Source organism: Myxocyprinus asiaticus, chromosome 39 (assembly GCF_019703515.2).
Source record: "Myxocyprinus asiaticus isolate MX2 ecotype Aquarium Trade chromosome 39, UBuf_Myxa_2, whole genome shotgun sequence".
In the NCBI taxonomy this organism is placed as follows: Eukaryota; Metazoa; Chordata; class Actinopteri; order Cypriniformes; family Catostomidae; genus Myxocyprinus; species Myxocyprinus asiaticus.
This window is the reverse complement of record NC_059382.1, coordinates 21,592,359-21,612,519: the sequence shown is the minus strand read 5'-3', so window position 1 is coordinate 21,612,519 and position 20,161 is coordinate 21,592,359. Positions and strand designations below refer to the sequence as shown.

The window sequence follows — 20,161 nt, the reverse complement described above, 5'->3', positions numbered from 1 at the left end:
AGGAGGAGGATTGGCACATGGCGACAGTTTTGGAGAATGACAGAAGGCGCGCATCCATAAATGTGAATGGACGCCCTCTGCTAAGGTGTGAAACGCGACACGCGGTGCTGAGGGGACCGGTTCCCATGCTCCGTGCATTATGTTCTGAGGTGTCACTTTATTCGCATGTCATTTGTTCACGATTCTGGATGTGGCCTTTAGCGGATGAAATAATCCGCGATTAAATTCATAGCCTAATGCTCACCAGTTTACCTAAAGAACGCAGGCTACTTTATCAACGGCCGATAAGTTAGTTGCCTATCAAATGCAGTACTTGCATTCTGACGATGTAATGGTTGTTTTTGCAGAGGTTAGACATAAAAGTTTCATGCTATCCAGAGGTTACCTTAAGTGCATAGTGGCACGTGTCCATCTGTCAAACTCAGAGGTGTGAACATGACAAAAGTTTAACACCTCGCATTCTGTGTCTTCGAATTACCTCAAATTGTCTGTGCTCTGAAGCGTCCTGCTGGAACATTAGGTCGACGATCAATCAGAGAGGCTATCGATGTGTGTGTAATTTTTAAATGGAAAGAGAAGAGGCTCGAGTGTTGACTAAATAATACAGACGCAGTGATTTTAATTAGCTCTGAATTCTAATTCTAACCCATTGAAGACAACGCCGGAAACAACAACAACAAGGATCTAAACTGCACTACACTGATGCAGATGGGCCTCAATCCTTTTAGCAAACACGTGCCAAAGAAAACTTGAAATAATTGCGGAATAAAGTACTTAAAATGTGTGTTTGAATATTTAGAGAGTATGTATTTCAGACTCTACTCAAGATGTTTCATTTTTGTGCTTAGCAGTCAATGACACTTTATACAGATAGCATTTAATATTTAGGAATTATGACCATTTAATTTCTTTAAGTCTGATTATATTATTAAAGCTACCTGTAATATCTTTCTACTTTAAAGGGATAGTTCACCCCAAAATGAAAATTCTCTCATCGTTTACTCCCTCATGCCATACCAGATTTGTATGACTTTCTTCTGCAGAACACAAATGAATATATTTAGAAGAATATCTCAGCTCTGTCACTCTCACGTCTGTGGTCATGAAGCCATTTGTGAGACTGGTTTTGGCCTACCTGAAGGACATCACTGGACCCCTGCTAGACCCCCTTCAGTTTGCTTACCGAGCAAACAGGTCTGTCGATGATGCTGTCAACATGGGACTGCATTACATCCTGCAACACCTCGACAGATCTGGGACTTATGTAAGGATCCTATTTGTGGACTTCAGTTCAGTCTTCAATGCCACCAAACTGACACAGCTTTCCGTGCCAACCACAATCTGTCGATGGATCACCAGCTTTCTGACAGATAGGCAGCAGCTAGTGAGACTGGGGAAACTCACATCCGGGACCCTCACTATTAGCACTGGTGCTCCTCAGGGATGCGTTCTCTCTCCACTGCTCTTCTCCATGTACACGAATGACTGCACTGCAAAAGACCCCACTGTCAAGCTCCTGAAGTTTGCAGACAACACCACGGTCATCGTCCTCATCCATGACGGTGACAAGTCTGCATACAGACGGGAGGTTGATCAGCTGGCTGTCTGGTGCGGTCACAACAACCTTGAGCTGAACAGGCCTAAAACAGTGGAGATGATAGTGGACTTCAAGAGAAATCCCCCCGCAAATCGGACAGAACGGACAGTCAGGACTGCTTAGAGGATTATTGGTTTCCCTCTGCCCACCCTCCAAGACCTGTACGTCTTCAGAGTGAGGAAACGTACAGGTAGAATAACTCTGGAGCCCAGACACCCCACTCCCTCTTTGAACTGTTGCCCTCTGGCCGGCATTACAGAGCACTCAGCACCAGGACATCGAGGCACAAGAACAGTTTTTACCCTCAGGCCATTTACCACATGAACAATTAAACTGCCTCAGGACTCCCCCATAGTGCAATCATGTAAATACATATCTCATGTACAGATGTAAATTCACATATTGGTAATTCAGTAACTGTACATAGCCCTACCTTGTACATTCATTACCACTTGCACATGTACATACACCATTCTATGTTATATGTCCTATTATTTGTGTCTGTTTATACTCTTACCTTGTTTTATATTCTGTCTCACTGTAATGTTCTGTGGGCACTTGTTTCTCCTATCACCAAAAAAAAAAATCTCATTCTGATGGTCCATACAATGCAAGTCAATGGTGAGCAGAACTTTGAATCTCCAAAAAGTACAAAGGCAGCATAAAAGTAATCCATACAACTCCAGTGGTTTAATCCGTGTCTTCAGAAGGGATACTATATATTTGGGAGATAAACAGATCAATATTTAAGTATTTTTTTTTTCTATAGATCTCAAACTTTGACCAGCCCTGACCATTCTTCAAGCATAAATAACTTAAATATTGAACAATTTCTCACCCACATCTATCATATCACATCTGAAGACATGGATTTATCCACTGGAGTTGTATGGCTTACTTTTATGCTGCCTTTATATGATTTTTGGAGCTTCAAAGTTCTCGCAACCATTCACTTGCATTTAATGGGCATACAGAGCTGAGATACTCTTCTAAAAATCTTAACTTGCATTCTACAGAAGAAAGGAAGTCATACACATGGTGAGTAAATGACAGAATTTTCATTTTTGGGTGAACTATTCCTTTAAATAACATTTCATTTGTATGTCAAAAACCTTTGCAGAACATTATTTGAAAGCATTTGAGGATGGCATGGAATTACAAACTTCTTACAATTCTCTTTTCAAAATTTCTTTCCTGAAAGAAGCACTGGTCATTCAACAAAGTCACCAACATTAAATAATCCACATTATTTAGTCTACTGCTTCATCTTTTGTCTGACGCGTTTTTGAATAGTAGTCAAATATTAGTGTAAAACCACATTGTCATATTATAACTGACCTCTAACCATTATACTGCACCGATAAATATGATTTCTGAAAAACATTCGATAAACTATAAATGCTGTATTTAAACTGTAAATGCTGTATTGAAATCTTGTTTAGTCAGAATCAGAAGATGTCCCCAAAAAACAACTGTTTTTTGTATCCTGTAGCTCTTGAACACAAAAAACAGTGAGGTTAATTTTGTGTGGCTGTGGTCTGTGGCTCTTAACTAAGAAAAGGAGAATTTTGAGAAGAGTTTAGTTCAAATCATTTCAAGTCAGTTGGAGTTCTGTCCTGTAGTGTTGCACTTCATAGCTCAGGTAACCATTTCACTCATTTTACGTACAATAACTGAATGCAAATATACTGTATTTGGATTATGATGTACAGTAATGAAATACAGATGTATAACAGCCATTAAGTCACAAGAGAAAACAAATTTCTAAGCAGGGCTGATCAGAGAAGATCTGCTCTGAACCATATAAAAAGGTATTAAAAAGAAGAAAGAAAATAAAACAAAACAACAGCAAAAAGAATAGTACAGCAAAACATAACACCAATTATTTGAAGTTATGGTTTATTTATTGGAGATATTCTGGGTGGTTCACTGTTCACATCAATAGCAATACAAAGAACATTCCATGAACACATCTTCAGACATGAAGGGCCATTTCTGACCTAAAGAGAAAAAGCACCAGATTGAGCTCTTTATTTGCCTTCACATGATAAGAAGTTCTCCTCATCTAACTGCAACAGCACCACCATGACAAAGACAGTCTCACTGGCAGCACTGAGGGTTCCCCAAGTTGATGTTCACTTTTGTAGTCAAGTACCATGTGCTGCGCACACATTATTGAAGTCTAATATCAGGCTATTGCCTACTACAGCATTAAGTTAAGAGATTCAAACAGGATCTACATGATGAAATCTTATCAGTATCAGTTCATCTCATTTCAGAATCCATGTCCAAGTGTGATGTGGTACTATGCAGTTCTTTGCTCCTGCAGAGATAATTGAACCAAGAAGTGACAGGAACTGATCCAACCAGGATGAAGATGTGTCTCCACTTGAAACAATTTGTAATCAGTGAGATCAAATATTAGGGCACCATATCGGTGTGTCTGCGGTCCAGAAGTGCCATCTCCCACACAGGAATGGAACATCTTGTGGAGCTGGGTTCCTACTATCCCAACCCCTAATACATGGTAGAAACCATTCAGTGCAGCTGATTGGAGGTTTTTCCCTAGATGCCCTTCTGCTCCCTCTCTCCCCCTCCCTCCCTCCCATGTGTCCACCTGTTTGTCTGTGACCCTCATCTCAATGGCTGGTCATAAACCAGGTTGGACTGTTTAAGGTAGGTGTGAGTAGGACGAGTCTTCACTGCTGCTTTCGGGACCAGAAACGACCTGCAATGGAACCTAATGAAAAGCCCTGCTTCTTCTGCTGAGAAAGCTCCGAAAGTCTTTGTTCCTCCTCCTAATAAATAGCATAAATACACACAAACCCTCATTAGAAAATATTCACAGAATAGCATATTTACATTTACATTCAAGCCAGAAACATACTTTACACAAGTCAAATACGTGAACGCTTGGCCAACGCATTGCCAACACTTGGCCCGGTTGAACATACAGTACATAACGTATGTTCTTGCATTACTGTGCCGGTAACAAACCTCAGTACTCAACGGGGTGACAGAGTATGTTATTATTCAGGTAAGTTGCCATAGATATACTGACTTCAACTTATTAGCTTAGCAATGTTCTCTTCAAGCTGTTGCTCCACCATGATAGTAGTTGGCTTGAAAGAGAACTAACTTTAGAGGCGAACTTTTCACACTAATGTCTGCTATAGCGCTTCTTGTGGCAACGATGAAAATTGCAACACATAATTGCATTGTATTATGAATTGCAGTCTGATACATTTTGGAACACAACAATGCAAAAAATCGAGTGTGTGTAACTAGATGTATCTGCGTTCACGTACTTGCATAGAGTATGTTTCGACATTAAGTCATTTACAAGGCGCTTTTATTGAAAGCGATGTACAAATGAGGAACATTATAAGCAACTTATCATACAAGAGCTAACATTATCTGCAGTATCACACTGCTAAGTTGCAACAGTAAGCTAGAATAAGCTTAAGTAGTACAGAAGTTGTACTAGTTGTATTTTATGGACAGTTTAGCATATACAACTATTTCTTCAACTTTTCTGAAGAAAATGCGAGTGGTGCTTGCCTGTGTAAAAGTTGCCACCACAATGCTAAGGTGTTAAGACTGGCTGCCAGGGTGTTGCTATGCAGTTGTTAAGATGTTTTGATTTGTTTTTAGTATGATGCCATTTGGTTGCTAGGGTGTTCTAGGTGGTTGATAGGAAGTTATTTACTGGCCCAAGTCAAAAGAGCCCACCCCCAAGTCAGATTGCTTTAGAAAAGTAATAGCATGCCTTTCGTAATCAATCTGGATGAACTGAGGCATTATTCATGTCTATTTATTTTAGCAAGTTTAAAACATAGGTATGTTCAAATCCCTAATCCTAAATTTGAGCAAAAGTATTAGTGTTGCTTACCTTAGCAACACTAATACCCTCAATCTACTCTTAATGGAGGCAAATATTCAAAATTGATGAGAAAAAGAAACTACAGGACAATAGCAGTATAATGATCTATGTCTTGAATACCTGAGCAAGCTGTGCTTGTCTTCTTTTGAAGGCTTCAATGGGGTCCTCCTCATGGGCATAGTTCTCCAGCACGGTACGTACATCCTCCACTCCACTGATGGCAATCGCTAAACACCATACAAGAGATTAAAAGGTGACAGATGATTTGTACAACAATACAGCCAGACAATACCTATTTGCCCCAAACTCTTCTTGCACAGTCCACCATACACAAATACACTCACTTTTCAGGAAGGCAGCCAAGTCATAGAGTGTGCGGTCTTCTGAGTTGCCATCCCACTTGCGTAATGCCAAGCCATTGAAAGGCTGTAGATTAAAGGCCTCCCGCTTGCAGTCCACGACAATGACTTTAGAGGTGTCTCTGTTCAAACAAGACACGTCCTGTTGGACAAACAATATGACTCATTTAGTCAATTTCAATATATAATGCTATTTATTTATTTATTTTTAAATAAATTGTTGTAATAGTTGCTTTTTTCTAAAGATAGGGTTAGAAAAAATAAAGATGTTTTTGTAGCCCGAGCTTGACCTAAACTCTACAAAAATCTCATATTCGTAGTATTACAGAAAGGATAGTTCTGAACTAAATTCTGATTGGATGAGCCGACAAACGCACATGTGACCACACATCATTAAATTGTATATTAATGCGCTAATTTGCTATGTTGCTTGGCAATAGAGGTTGACTAATATATCGGTTATATGATTAATTGGTTCATAAGCTATTGTTAATTATCAATTCCTCTATGGAATAAGAATTGGGATTTTTGATTTATAGAACAAGACTGTTGTGCTCTATTTTTTTGTGGCTTTTTTGTGATTGGCAAGTAGATGTCAACCAATTGTGGATATTGCCAATACGATACGATTTTTACGACCAGTTTTATGAATAATTGGTGCCGATAGTTGCTTTTTGGAACTATTAGTAAACAGCAAAAAACAATACGGATTTTTGATGAATTGATGAATTATGTACACTATTTATTAGCCCATATGACAAAGTATACTTTATAGTGTTTGTGTTATAAGGCACTGAAGATGATTGTAAGAGCACATGTTTTGTTTCCCTTGTGTGTTTGCGTGAGCTGAAAGCACTTAAAAATAGGAGTCCCCGGTGTTTTGGGGTTTGTTTATGGTTAAAAGTCCCGCTTTATGCGCCAAATCTGAATTTTTCTCTGGTTATTATTGCAAAAACAACACGCATCTGGGATTGTACTTATTTTGGACTCTTGTTGCCTTTATGTCTGAGCCCATCGCAGTAAGGAAAGAAAGATTTATGAAATGCATAGAAATGTTTCTACATTCAATAAATCGATTTTAAAAACTATCAGTCGATTATTCGGTTTTCTGCATTTTCCACCACCTTAAATATCTGTATTGGCAAAATCCACTATTGGTCGACATCTACTTGGCAACCACAAAAAAGCCTCCATTAGAGCACAACAGTCTGGTTCCATGAATTAAAAATCCCATTCCTTTTTCCATAGAGGAATTGATGATTAACAATAACTTATAAACCTTCAAAGACAGACTTACCGTGAGATCAGAGGTTGTAAATCAATGGTAATTGCTTCTGTTGAAGACAACAGTCAGTTTTATTTAAAATTAATTTTAAAAATCATGTTTATTAGTGCAATTTCTGGAAAAGAACAACACAGCCAATGAACCTAAAGGGCACTGATTCACCAGAGTGTCACGGCCAACAAAGCATGCCAAATGAGCTCTACAGACCACCCATGACGCACTGGGATTGACGCAATGGAGTCAGTCTCCCTACACTCTCAAACTACTTATATATTTGCATTCATCTGAATATTTTGCAACAAAATATAAATATATTATTTCAATACTTATAATAAACAACTTGAAATAAATGATATTTTTACATCGCTTTTAATTCAATAACGCAACTCGTGATGCTTCATGGGATTGTAGTTCATGCTTTCATTAAAGACGTTGAGTACACAGTCTTGTACCTTTGTCTTGTCCAGTTTTCTAATTTTGTTTGCTTTAAAGTTTGTGGTGCCATGATTCACCTTGGAGCTGGTTGCTTTGGTTCATGGCTCCTTTATTAAAGGCTTTATGAAAACCATACGGAAAAAAATTCATGGAAAAAATAAATAAATTCCGGAATCAAAACTGCTGCGCTCTATTAAGCTAATAAACTACATATTTCGATTATTAATGTGACTTTAGTATTGTATATTGTTGTTTTTTTCCCCTCCACACTGCTATAGCCACCATTTTATAAAGACAAATAAGTCAATTAAGGCTGTGTGGTATGTTGATTTAAAAGTTAAATCATTCTTAAAACTCCCCTTAATGCACAGCCTTTTGACTTATAGGAAACAAGGTCCAGTCTACTTACCACAGCCGCTATACATACAAATTGAGGTTAAATGTGACCTCTCACACCACCCCCAAATCATCCATGTAGTGTGACACTGATGTGAACCATATTTAACACCTATGCATTTGTAGAGGTTTGCAAAGACTTAACACCACCCCATTGCCCCCGGTGCTCAGTCACACACAAACACACACTCTCTCTGGGCCAGCTGTCTCAGTGGTGGTCCAACAAAGCAGATGGACAGGGACGCTGCACTCTCTCCATCACTGAGGTCATCAGCAGCCCGCTGAGGGGCTTAAAAAAAAAGCTGTGTGCAGAAAATGAGAGAGACAGAGATGGAGGGGCCCCAAAAGGAAACCCCTCTGGACAGCGGCACACTCCGTAGCATTTACAATAAATTACCCGCATCTGCCTGCCCTCCGAGACACGCCCAAACCCCACCGGGAGCACAAGTGTGCATTTCGCAGTGTATTTGTTGAGTGTATGAGCGTGCATGTATAAATAATGAGGTTTGTATAGATTAAAAAGCAACACACCAACTTAATGACATCCAAATCACATTGAGTAACAGAGGAAGCCTAATGTGAGTCAATGATTAGCACTTCTATGTAGCTAGAGTATGAATGATCTTCAGTCAGTGTGTGTGTGTGTGTGTGTGACCAGAGCTGTGTAACGCAGCTGGGCATTAGAGTGTCATGTTGCCGAGACAAACAGTCGCTCCAATTCCCCAGGTAAAACATTGGAGTATGAGCCAGAGGAAGCATGCCTCTGACTAGACACACGTGCCACGCTACGCACCTGCCAATCAAAGCCCTGCCCACCCCCTATCTGATCTCGGGACCTAAGCTGGGGGTGGGGAGCAGCAGCTACTGGTGTCATATCTACACAAAAACGTGATAAAAAGGCCACATTGGGCACTGAAGGATCTTCATTAAAGGGACATTTCACCTAAAAATGAAAATTATGTCATCATTTACTTATCCTCCTGTTGTTCCAAACCTTAGTTACTTAGGTGGAACACAAAATGTTAGGTACAATATTAGGGACTGAGAGCCTTAGTCGCCATTCAGATTCATTGTATGGAAAAAAGATGCAATGAAAGTGAATAGTGACTGAGGCTGTCCCTAACATTTTGCCAAATATTTCAATTTGTGTTCCATGGAAAAAAAGAAAGTCATAGGCTATTTTCACACAGTCAGTGTTTGGGATTGACAACCGTATTTACTTGTATACAACAGCTTACAATAGCAGTTTGAATACTGTCTGTATGAACAAACAACCAAAGTCACAACCATATTCTAACAGCTGTAACCATTGTTACAGTGGCTATCACCCTTGGAGTTCGCTAGTTCGAATCCCAGGGCGTGCTGATTGACTCCAGCCAGGTCTCCTAAACAACCAAATTGGAGTCACATGAGGTAACCTCCTCGTGGTCGCTATAATGTGGTTCGTTCTCAGTGGGGCGCATGGTAAGTTGAATGCGGATGCCGTGGTGGATGGCGTGAAGCCTCCAAACACACGCTATGTCTCTGTGGCAATGCGCTCAACAAGCCACGTGATAAGATGCGTGGGTTGATGGTCTCAGACTCGGAGGCAACTGGGATTTATCCTCCACCACCCGGATTGAGGCGAATCACTACGCGACCACGAGGACTTAAAAGTACACTGGGAACTGGGCATTCCAAATTGGGTGAAAAAAAAGACACAGACATTCATAACACCGGAATGTCTTATCACAACTGACATTGCGTTATTAAATGAACAAGTCCAATCGAGGTGTGAGTGCATCCATCAGATCATAATTAACCGACAGCAGCTTTGAATGCTTTTTAACAGAGCGCAGCTTTTTCGTTACGCGGCTCGTGCCCGTGAGCTGCCGGTGGAAAACAGCGACTGAATCTTTGGATGACAAGCAGCTAACATCTCAGTGAGTTAACGAAACCCCACAGTGCAGCATGGCTCTCTCACATTAAATGATGTGACAGACAACTAGTTGTCCAGTGCGGTTCCGTTTACACAGCGCAGGTTTGCAAAGAATGCAGTTGTGAGTCCTGAAAATTTGCGGGTGTCAGATCGGTTTTAGAATGTGGTTGTCACTCTCGTAAATAACTGAACTGTGTAAACGTAAACATATTAAGCACTCAAAACAGGAGTGATAACCGTATTCTGCTGCTGTGTGAACGTGACCATACAGGTTTGGAACAAAATGAGGGAGAGTGAATGATGACAATTTTTAATTTTGGGGTGAACTATCCCTTTAAGTGCTATTTCAAAGCAATACCAGGGAAACTCTTTTGTCATGCATTGCTTCAAGTGTTGACGTTCAAGCTGGCCAAAAACGCATCATGGCAAAGCAGTGTTTACTTAGTCACATAAGTGGATTACTTTCTCAGTATTTCACTGTTTTGTCTTAACCTTAAGTCATCAATTCTTGTTTCTTCTTAAATATGCAGCTCACATCTGCAGCTTTTGAAGTTTTTCCTCTTTATTCTTTGGATTACCACACTATAACTGGCCTCCATCTTTTGGCCAATCACTTTTGCATATTCCTTCTCCCACCCCTTTAGAGAGCCAGATGGGAGGTAAGGCAGGGGAGAGAGAGGAGAAGGAGAGGGAGGGCAGAGCAAAGTGAAAAGAATGTGGGTCGGCAGAAGGTGGATGAAGAGAGAGTGCTAATGGGGGTATGGGGGACAAGGCCAGACAGGCAGTGGTGAAATGTGACCGGAGTGAAGACCTTCTGCACAAATGCATGCACATACATGGACATCTACTTCTGTCTGATCATTGAAGAACTATAAAGTAACATGAGTTGATGAAATTCAGATCGTTTCAATTCAGTATAACACTACTGTCAATTAGGGCTGGGTATCGCCAACGACCTCATAATATGGTACACATCGCAATACATAATGTATGTCGCGATTTAATACATTGCCATGCATCAACGTCATAACTGTATCGCAACTGAAATGGCAACAAAATCACAAGTAAATCTGCACTCAATAGGGCTGGGAAAACTGCAATTTTGGAACACTGTGCTAAAATACTCTGACAGAGTTTCCTGCAGCACAATTCCAAGGCAGCACTGCTCCACTACATTGTGAAACATGTATTTTCAACTAATGACTCTGAGCTGGTTCTTTTGAATCTACAGCTTGCAATTTCCTGAAATCTGAAATGATCTTCTCATTAAGCAACATTGTGATGAGGGCAAAAAAAATGCAATAAGAATTATAATTTATTTTCAAATCATTCTTACTGAAATGTACTAAACTAATTGTTAAAGGAGTTGGAATTGTTAAATTCCTAACGTTTCCCATCTATAGCACTAAATCAGTAGTGATCTATTTCGTGCAATTTGTTTTGCTGTTGTCCAGCTATGGCTCTTACCGCACCAGTTTCAAAGTTTGCACTTATTTAGACAATCTACTCAGGGTTCACACTTTTTTCAAAACAACATTTTCCAGGACATTTTATCTGCCCAACGGTTAAAATATATATATGCAAAAACACAAGAGAGGTCATGATGTATATTGTGGTTATTGGAAGGTTACTTTTTCTGAATTCCTTAATTGACAGTTTAATTCTATTTTATTTTCAAATGGCGTCTAATCAAATTAATTAATTAAAACTTTACTGTAGGAGCAACTGGCTTCACACATTCACTTTAAAGTGTTTATATATGTATTCAATTGAATTCCGGCAGTGTAATAATCACACTAGGACATATCACATTTTAATTTGATTCTGTATTCAAACATTCATTTTTGTCACAAATATGTCCAATTCTGTGACATTCCACGTTTAATTGCTAATGCCATTTTTAGGACTAGATTTAGTGATTCCGTCCGTGTTTTCCGCATCATGTAAATCATAGGTTCCACCATGCAGTAACCTCAGTATAAGATATATGTAATTGTTGAATTGAAAATGAATTCACTTGCCAAGGTGTAATGGCTGCATCACCACGATACTACCGGGGTGTGAATTCATTTGTTTGTTTTTTGTAACTGTGATCCGACCGTCGTCACTGACTGAAATTTACAAACTGTTTTTGTAGTTAAAACAGAAGAAATGTTAAATGAAAAAAAAAAAAAAAATCATATTTTACGCTATATCAATACTTAAAATATTTTGTTGGCACATAACAGAGATGACTGTAGAATGTACACGTACAATGTACGTGACAGGGCTTTGTTCATGACATTCAGCCGTTGATTTTGTTTACAATGTTTAATTACACTAAAATATTTTCCAGTACATTTAGGTATTTTCTCATATTCCATGACTGGAAAAATGCACTGCAAAATTCCAGGTTTTACAGGAGGACGCATGGAACCCAGTCTTACTTTATTAATTGAATTATTGAAGATTATAATCAATGAACACAAATGTATTTATTTTTTTTATAGAAGGATCCAAAGTATTGATGCAATATTGTGAGAAGAATCGTAAGTACAGTACAAATGTCCAGCAACTTGTGTGACTCTTTGATCTGTTCATGGATGCAGACACAGCAAATTTATAAACTACATTTGATTTCAATAACTTAAGTTGTAAATTCTGTACACTTTAATACAGATGTAAATTTGGGTTTAGACGTTACAGGTTTTGCCCCATTCACAAGTGTAATGAGGAGAAAGCTTAGATAACTATGGACAGCCTAACAAAGGAAAAGGAGGAGGCAGAAGGTTAATGAGGCCCAAGAAAGGGAGGCGGGAGGAGGAGGAGGAGAGGAGGGGAAGAAATTGCTATTGTCTTGGGCTGTTGCGAAAAGAAAAAAGAATAAGGACATAGCAGTGGGGAAAATCAATGGGCGAACAGAAGGGCGGCATGCAGCAGAGACACAGGGGGTATCGCGCCATAATGTTGTCCGGGTCACACAGGAGAGGGGGGCCCATGGGGTGGGGGAGCAGGACCGGAGTCTTGACAAATACGATAAGACCACACTGTACATTTATGGATGTAGAAACCCTGAAGAATGTTTTAGTAATGAGTAATCATTCGTAATAAATGAGGGAGTCATTGCAGAATAAGAGAGAACACATGTTGCAACCTAAAACACATTGGTGAAACACAACATCTGTGTAAGGGCAACACAATGACATGACTGATGATCACCAAACAAGCAGCATCTACCTAATGTCAATACAAATATTTCACTGTTTTTGCTCTGTTTATCTTGTGAAATGTTTCTGCTATGACTCAAATTACCCATAGCCAATAAGGGGTGAAATACCAGACAGCTGGATTGTTGCAGTAAGTGGCAGACAGTGTTTACAGGAACAGAAAAGTTTCCTAAATACTGAGTGTGAGTTTGCGCTTAGGCTCTGAATATTAACAGTTTGACCAACAAAGCAGGATTATCTAGAGGCAGATGTAAAAAGTTAAATAAGAAAATCATAAAGTTTACCTTAACATGGTGGCCATCCATGTAGCGTGTGGCATCCCTAAAGAGTCGGTACATCACAAATCCTTGAGGGTCTATGCTGTCAATCAAAGGATACGCCGTCTGTGCGCATACACAATATTCTATTCAGTAATCATGTGAAAGCATACTATATGTTCCCCAATGAGAGTCTTCTAAAAGTGATAATTCACCCAAACATTAAAACACTAACATAATTTAGTCACTCCCGTGTTTTTACAATCCCATAGGACGTTCTTTCTTCTGTGGAACACAGTGGGAGACATCTCAAACACCATTCGCTTCATTGTTTGAAATAAAGATGCAATGAAAGTGAATGGTGACTGAGGCGATCATTCTGTCTAACATCTCCTTTTGTGATCCACAGATGACAGGGAGTCATATGGGTTTGGAACAACATGAGGGTGAGTAAATGATGGGTCACCTGTCCCTTCAAAAAAGTAAAATATCACATACCGTACCGATAGCCTATAAGGGGACACATACTGATCATTATCATATTGGAGCATCAAGAGTTGTGATTCTCAAAACCGCAGTGCTGTTGGCTTACATGATCCATAGTCTTGATGCTTAACAAAAACATGGCTTTTTAAAGCCCATGTTTGTTAAGCATCAAGACTATGGATAGCCTGTTTAGAAAATACACAGCTGAAAAGCTAAATTTACATTCACATTCATTCGAATGAAAGAAAAGGGCAGCAGCAGCAAATGGCTGAATCAAAACAAGGCTAATATGCATGACTTAAAGTGTGGCCACATCAGTCAGGTATCAGATAATCAACCAAACTGACTAAAGAAATAATCACTGGTGCCACTTCAACAAAACAACATCAGACACACACAAACACTGGCAGTCTGACTGAAGCCTAACATAAAAGTCTCACTAACAGCATCATTTAGGAAACGTAATGTTTGAGCCTAAGTAAAAACTATTTGTTTGTAGAATCAACAAACCTGTAGATATGCCACTGTCCCCAAAATAGAAACTATTGTGAATGAGTTCACATTCAGTGCTAAGCAGGGTTGGAAAACTTTACCTTACAATTGTAGCTTAAACAGTTAGTGCATGCAAAAACAAACAACAAGCCATCACACTTGGCATTATTAACCCAGTGAACTCACCATGCCTGTCTCTGATGTGAAGATGACTATCTCATAGAGCGGGGCCAGTTGCTGGAACAGGTAGTCTATGCCAGGCCTCTTCTTAAAACGCCAGCCTGTGGCCAACTAGAGGCAGAAAAAGATCCATAAAACATTACAAACATAACAAACATGCACACATTTTCAAAATGTAGTGCATTCAGTTTATTTTTAAGGGAAGAGAACATAATATGTAACAGATTTAGGCCGCTAGCCTGCTGGGACAGTCCACCACTGGCCTTCTGTTACCATCTATGGTGTGTTTTGCCTCTAGGTGGTATTTTAGACTTAAAAAGCATCGATAATTAAAGTCATTCAACATTCAAAGTCTGCAAATAATTTTTGTTTAAAGTTCCATCTGCATTACATTTAAGAATATGTTTGGGGTTAGAGGGTCTTTCTCAATCATTTACTGGTAAATAAGAGCCCAACATTTCCAGAAAGTCTTTCAAAAGAGAACGGAGCAGAATGAAGCTGTTTCATCTCATTATGTCAATACTTTGTGTAAATAAGTTTACCAGGCAATAAGCTGACAAAGTGTAAAGTCATGTAAACACCTTAAATGGTTTTCTATTATCAGGGTATGGTCATGAACGGTTTAAGCAAAAAAGGATCGACACTGGTTGATTTTTGACCATTACCCTGATTCTGCACTGCATGTAAACTCCTTTACCGGCGTTCTTACTGGCTTACCCAACTGTTGTGCGCATGCCTGTTACATTTTGACGTAAAAAGCAGAGAATAACTGGATTATTTAAGGTCTCGGGTAAACACTGTTTCTTACATTGTCGTTGTGCATGTAAATGCACTCAGCGTTAAACCTTTAACTGCAGCGGCAGCCATAGATTTAGTAAAGCTTTGCAAGATAAACAAAAAACTTTGCATAAAGAGTTCCCTCTGAATTTTTAGCACACATCTTGGCTCATTTTTCTTTCTCTTTATTATTTTGTATATACAGATAGAAATCTTTAGTATGGCTTAGAGTAACAGATACTTTTCAAGCGTGCTTTGACCTTGTTCACGGCAACATTTGGCACAGCACACCCATGTATACCCAAGTATCCATGACAAAGTCAAAAAGTAAGAGTACAGTCACAGACAAAGCATCAGTTGAGGTTCAACAAAAATCACTGTGCCATGCACCACGGTAACAGTCCGCTGAGAAGTGTCAAGTTACATGTGGGCTATGCTCCACCTGTCACCTGCGTGTGGCCCTTCCCTCACAGCTAGCCAGGTAGAGGGGATAATGGGGAGGGGGGAAACAGGTAAGGGAGGTCGACAGATGGTTGGCCCAAAACAGCCAGATCCAGATGGCCTCATGTGATTAACAGGAACTGATAAGGATAAGTTTGTCAAAAGGGGAAAATATTTTAAACTGTTAAAATAACAAGATTGTTTAAAAGTAAATCAAAAAGATATAGACACTTTATTGCAGACGGGATCCGACAGAGTACACAAAGCATGTCCATAGTGTATTTACAAAATATACAAGAACAGGACCAGCTGTGTTTAACTTAGAATTGCATTGGGCCTGCAATTAGGTAAACACTACCCAAAAGTCTAGATTTTATCTGGAGTTCAGGGTTATGGTATGCACTGGCATTACACAGATTGAAACCATCTAGATTTAAGTAGTCTATAATTTCATGGAACCATGTTAACTATAGATCTAAGAGTGAAAACTGTTTCTCTCAAATAATTGTTGGAAAGAATCATAGAATATAAACATATCACATACAACTGAAGCAAATATATACATAGCAATGCATAAATTACTTTTCATTTAATTGGTAAACTGGCTGTTGTTGTTGTCAGTAAATTAGATCTGGTACCAGCAACACCAAACATAGGGCAATTCCAATGGAACTTACTGATAAAATGTACCTTGAATGTACTGTAAGTCATTTTTGATAAAAGCATCTGTCAAAGGCATAAATTAAGTTCCAACTGACTGGCCATTTTTTGGACCCAATACTTGCAATGAACCATCTTGCATAAATGGTCTTTCCTATATCCTGAAAAACAGGTGATTTCTTGGTTACTCTTTTTGTGTCTTTTTGCCGTTAAATGAACAGGACTGGGAAAAAGAGGGGAATGGGATTGAGACATGATGCAAGCCAGATTCAAATCTGTATCCCCATCAGCTCTTTTTATGTCTTGAGCACTACCAACTCAGCCACAGCCCTGACTTGCTTAGTTAACTTAAATGAGCTGTGAAACATACCGACCACTCTGGATGCAGGAGGACATCGGTCAGCTCCAGCACTAGAGTGTAAGGAGGCTGATAATAGGGTTCTCGCAGAGGGTCTGGGAGAAGTTTTGGGCTTGTTGGCTCAATGATCATCTTTACGGAAACAGAAAGAGAACATTTTTAAACCTCGAGATTTAAAAAACAGATTATGTTTAATGAGCAGTGGGTGGGGGTAAGTAACCCAAAAGAGTACTTCACTACTAATTACTAAATTTGCAATCAGATTACAAATATTACAGATTACTTAATAAAAAAGTAATCACTTTACTTTTAAATTAATATTCCGGGTTCAAAACAATTCAAGATCAATCGACAGCATATGTGGCATAATGTTGATTACCACAAATTTATTTCAACTCGTCCCTCCTTTTCTTTATAAAAAAAAAAAAAAAAAAAAAAAAGGAACAATCTGGGTTCAAGAGAGAAGTGAATGGGGCCAATTTTTGGAGGGTTTAAAAGCAGAAATGTAAACCTTATAATGTTATAAAAGCACTAACATGAATTCTTCTGTCAAAACTCATGTATTTTTTGAGCTGTGAAGTTGTTTAAATCGTCGTTTTTACAGTCGTTTTAGGGTTTGATGACATCACATTGTCATGGCAATGAAGTTGTAAAATTGGCTATAACTTTACACAGAAAATGTTTGTAAGTGATTTTATCACACTAAAATCATGTTAACACACATATTATGTCTTGTTTTGTGGCTATACTTTTGAAACAGTGAGTATTTTAACATTCAAAAATTGGCCCCCATTTACTTCCATTGTAAGTGCCTCACTGTAACCCAGATTGTTGCTTTTTTTAAAGGAGTCAAAATAAATTTTTGTGGTAATCAACATTATGCCACAAATGCTGTCGATTGTGCTAAACTTGTATTGAACCCATAATATTCCTTTAAGTTACTTTCTAAAACACTTTAAAAGAAAAGCTTGTTTTTCCAATAAACAAATTCAAAATAATGTCTATATTTCGTGTTTATTGATTTGCAAACTAAAAGCTAAAACGCAAAAACTAAAATGCAAACAGATGTACATACAACGTAATTCATGTTTTAAATGTCTTCTACATATAATATTTTTAGAAATATGTGTAGTGTGAGTAATAACTTAATTGAAAGTCAGTAACTTTAATCGGTTTACAAGAATTTAAAATGTAATGCACTACAATATTTTTTGTCCTAAAAAGTATTTGATTACAGTAATTAATTACTATGAAATTTGATTACACCCAACACTGCTTATGAGGATATAAATATAAAATGTTTGTTATCCTCTCACCTGTCTATAATCTTTGAAGTATTTGAAGGTTCTTCTGAGCTGCTGAATGACTGGAACATCTAGAAGAGAGAGAAATACACTGGTGAAGCCAGAGGAACTAAATATCTCTCCTGCTTCACAGTATAAAGAATCATTTTAATCACAAGCATTATTCTTGGCTGCCTACAAGCCATCACAAAAATTTTCCAATTCAGTACTACCTATTCAAATGACCAATACCTGCATTTATAAAGACATTACTTGCGGCCTATTTGAAAAACATTTCATAATATGCAAAACAACTACACCAACATGCTCCAAATAAGTTACGTCAGCACCATCAAATAATAATGGCCACCTTGAGGCACTTTACAACATGTATACATCATTCAAACAAAAGTGATTAGCCCATTTTGCCATTTCATGGCTGCCTCCAATTGCCACATACCATATGTCACCTCAAGCGGCAGAAAGGACAGATAAAGTGGCGACACACAGGTTCCACGCGCCTCCTGCCTGGTGTGCTGTGCGTCTGTTAAGGCAGCCAGCCCTCCAAGGGGCCCCGTTGACAACATCAGGGCACAAGGAAAGAGTTTGATTGGGAGACATGGGGGAGGGACAATACAAACTGCTTAAACACCCTCTCCTCTGGCCGCTCTATCCCTTTCCCTCCCTTTCTCCCTTCACTGTTTGATTAGTTCGGAGGGGGAGTGTTTGTGCTCTTCGAGGCAGCATGTGCCTGTTGGCAGCTTTCAATGGAATAAGCTTTCCCTTGAGACTAATGAGTGAAATGGGACGGTTGTCATCACACTCATGTTGAAGGGAACTGTGAGGCAGGAGGTGTCTGATCTGTGGTAGAAGCATCACTGCTTTGTTTTGAAAGTAATAGTTCACACACACGCAGACAAAAAAAATCAAAATTATGTTATTATACTCACAATTATGTTGTTACAAACTTGTATGCTGTTATTTATTCTGTGGAACACAAAAGAATTCTGAACAATCTAAAGACAGCTTTATTGACAGTTCATTGTAGCCTGGGCTGGCCAGCTTAAAAAAAAAAGAAAAAAAGAAAAATAAATAAATAAATAAAATAAAAGATATGAGTGTTCCATACAAGTGGTCCATATTAGATGAAACACCTGATGCATCTAAAGTTGAGGATAATAATAATAAAGATTTACATTACAAGTTTTCTTAAAGTAGTGTCTAGGAGAAAACGTATCCTCTTTGCATTGACCATAGTTGTCTGATTAACTTCAGCTCAAACTGGCACACATCTGTCCCAGCATAAGTCCTTCCTTCTGCACATGGTCAGGATCAATACAAAGGGTGAACAGTTGCAAGAACCATTACCAAGACTGATCCAAGACGACACCGGATAAGAAAAAAAAAACCTAGCGCAAAATTTCTGGGTCCTCTTTGAGGAGCCTCTTGTCCTAACCTTGTTTGTCAGTGTAAAAGGCGAGGAGTCCTATTGTTGCTTCACAGAGGGCTTGTGGCTCTCTGGATGGATGTGCATTGAGTCCCAGGCAAAGAGGGATTGTGAGGACGATTGATGGCTAGGCCTTTGGACACAACAAAGGCCTCCTTTAATCCTGCACTGGGTTAGCATAGGCTTAGTTTGCCAAAGGCCATAAAAGCAATAGCCTTTCTTCCTTCGTCTCTTTCTTTAGAAGCTTCTTGGTTTTCTCCCCGTCAATCGCTCCTTTCTCCAGCCGTAAAGAGTAGTCTTTAGGTGCCATCTTCCAGCGCTGTCATATAGTGATCTATCTCTTCTGTGGTTAGCGTACCAGGCCTGTGGTTACGTTCTTCTGGATGGCCTGTAGTTCACTGTTTGTCTAGAGTTCCGAGGTTTTGTGTGCTTGAGGAAGACTTCTGCTTTCTAAATGCAACAACCTCTAATGCAACAAAAACAACTTATTCTGAATCTGACCCACTAACCTACTATCTAAACCTTCTGCTAATACTCCCCATTACAATGATGACGATACATTCTTACTTGAATTATTTGGATAATTCTTTGTGCTTGAATTGTGTTCTTTGCTACTTGAAATAAATCGCAATTAGTGGGCAACTGATATATTGTCAAGGCACATAAATTGGCAGAATCAGCTGATAACATTTTTTATTTGC

The 20,161-nt window shown here is 38.9% G+C and overlaps 1 protein-coding gene across 1 annotated transcript in view; it reads right to left on the bottom strand.

Moving 5' to 3' along the window:
* Positions 1-3,479: 3,479 nt before the first annotated feature.
* The window catches only part of LOC127429741 (mitochondrial import inner membrane translocase subunit TIM50), a 43,073-nt gene continuing 26,391 nt past the window's right edge, over positions 3,480-20,161 (bottom strand). The window contains exons 5-11 of the mRNA XM_051678873.1: positions 18,047-18,105; positions 16,743-16,862; positions 14,501-14,605; positions 13,364-13,462; positions 5,825-5,981; positions 5,601-5,707; positions 3,480-4,395 (exon numbers count right to left, since the gene is read on the bottom strand). Of these exons, the coding sequence (XP_051534833.1) occupies positions 4,297-4,395; positions 5,601-5,707; positions 5,825-5,981; positions 13,364-13,462; positions 14,501-14,605; positions 16,743-16,862; positions 18,047-18,105 (746 nt within the window). The 3' untranslated portion in view covers positions 3,480-4,296. The remainder of the gene's footprint in view (positions 4,396-5,600; positions 5,708-5,824; positions 5,982-13,363; positions 13,463-14,500; positions 14,606-16,742; positions 16,863-18,046; positions 18,106-20,161) is intronic.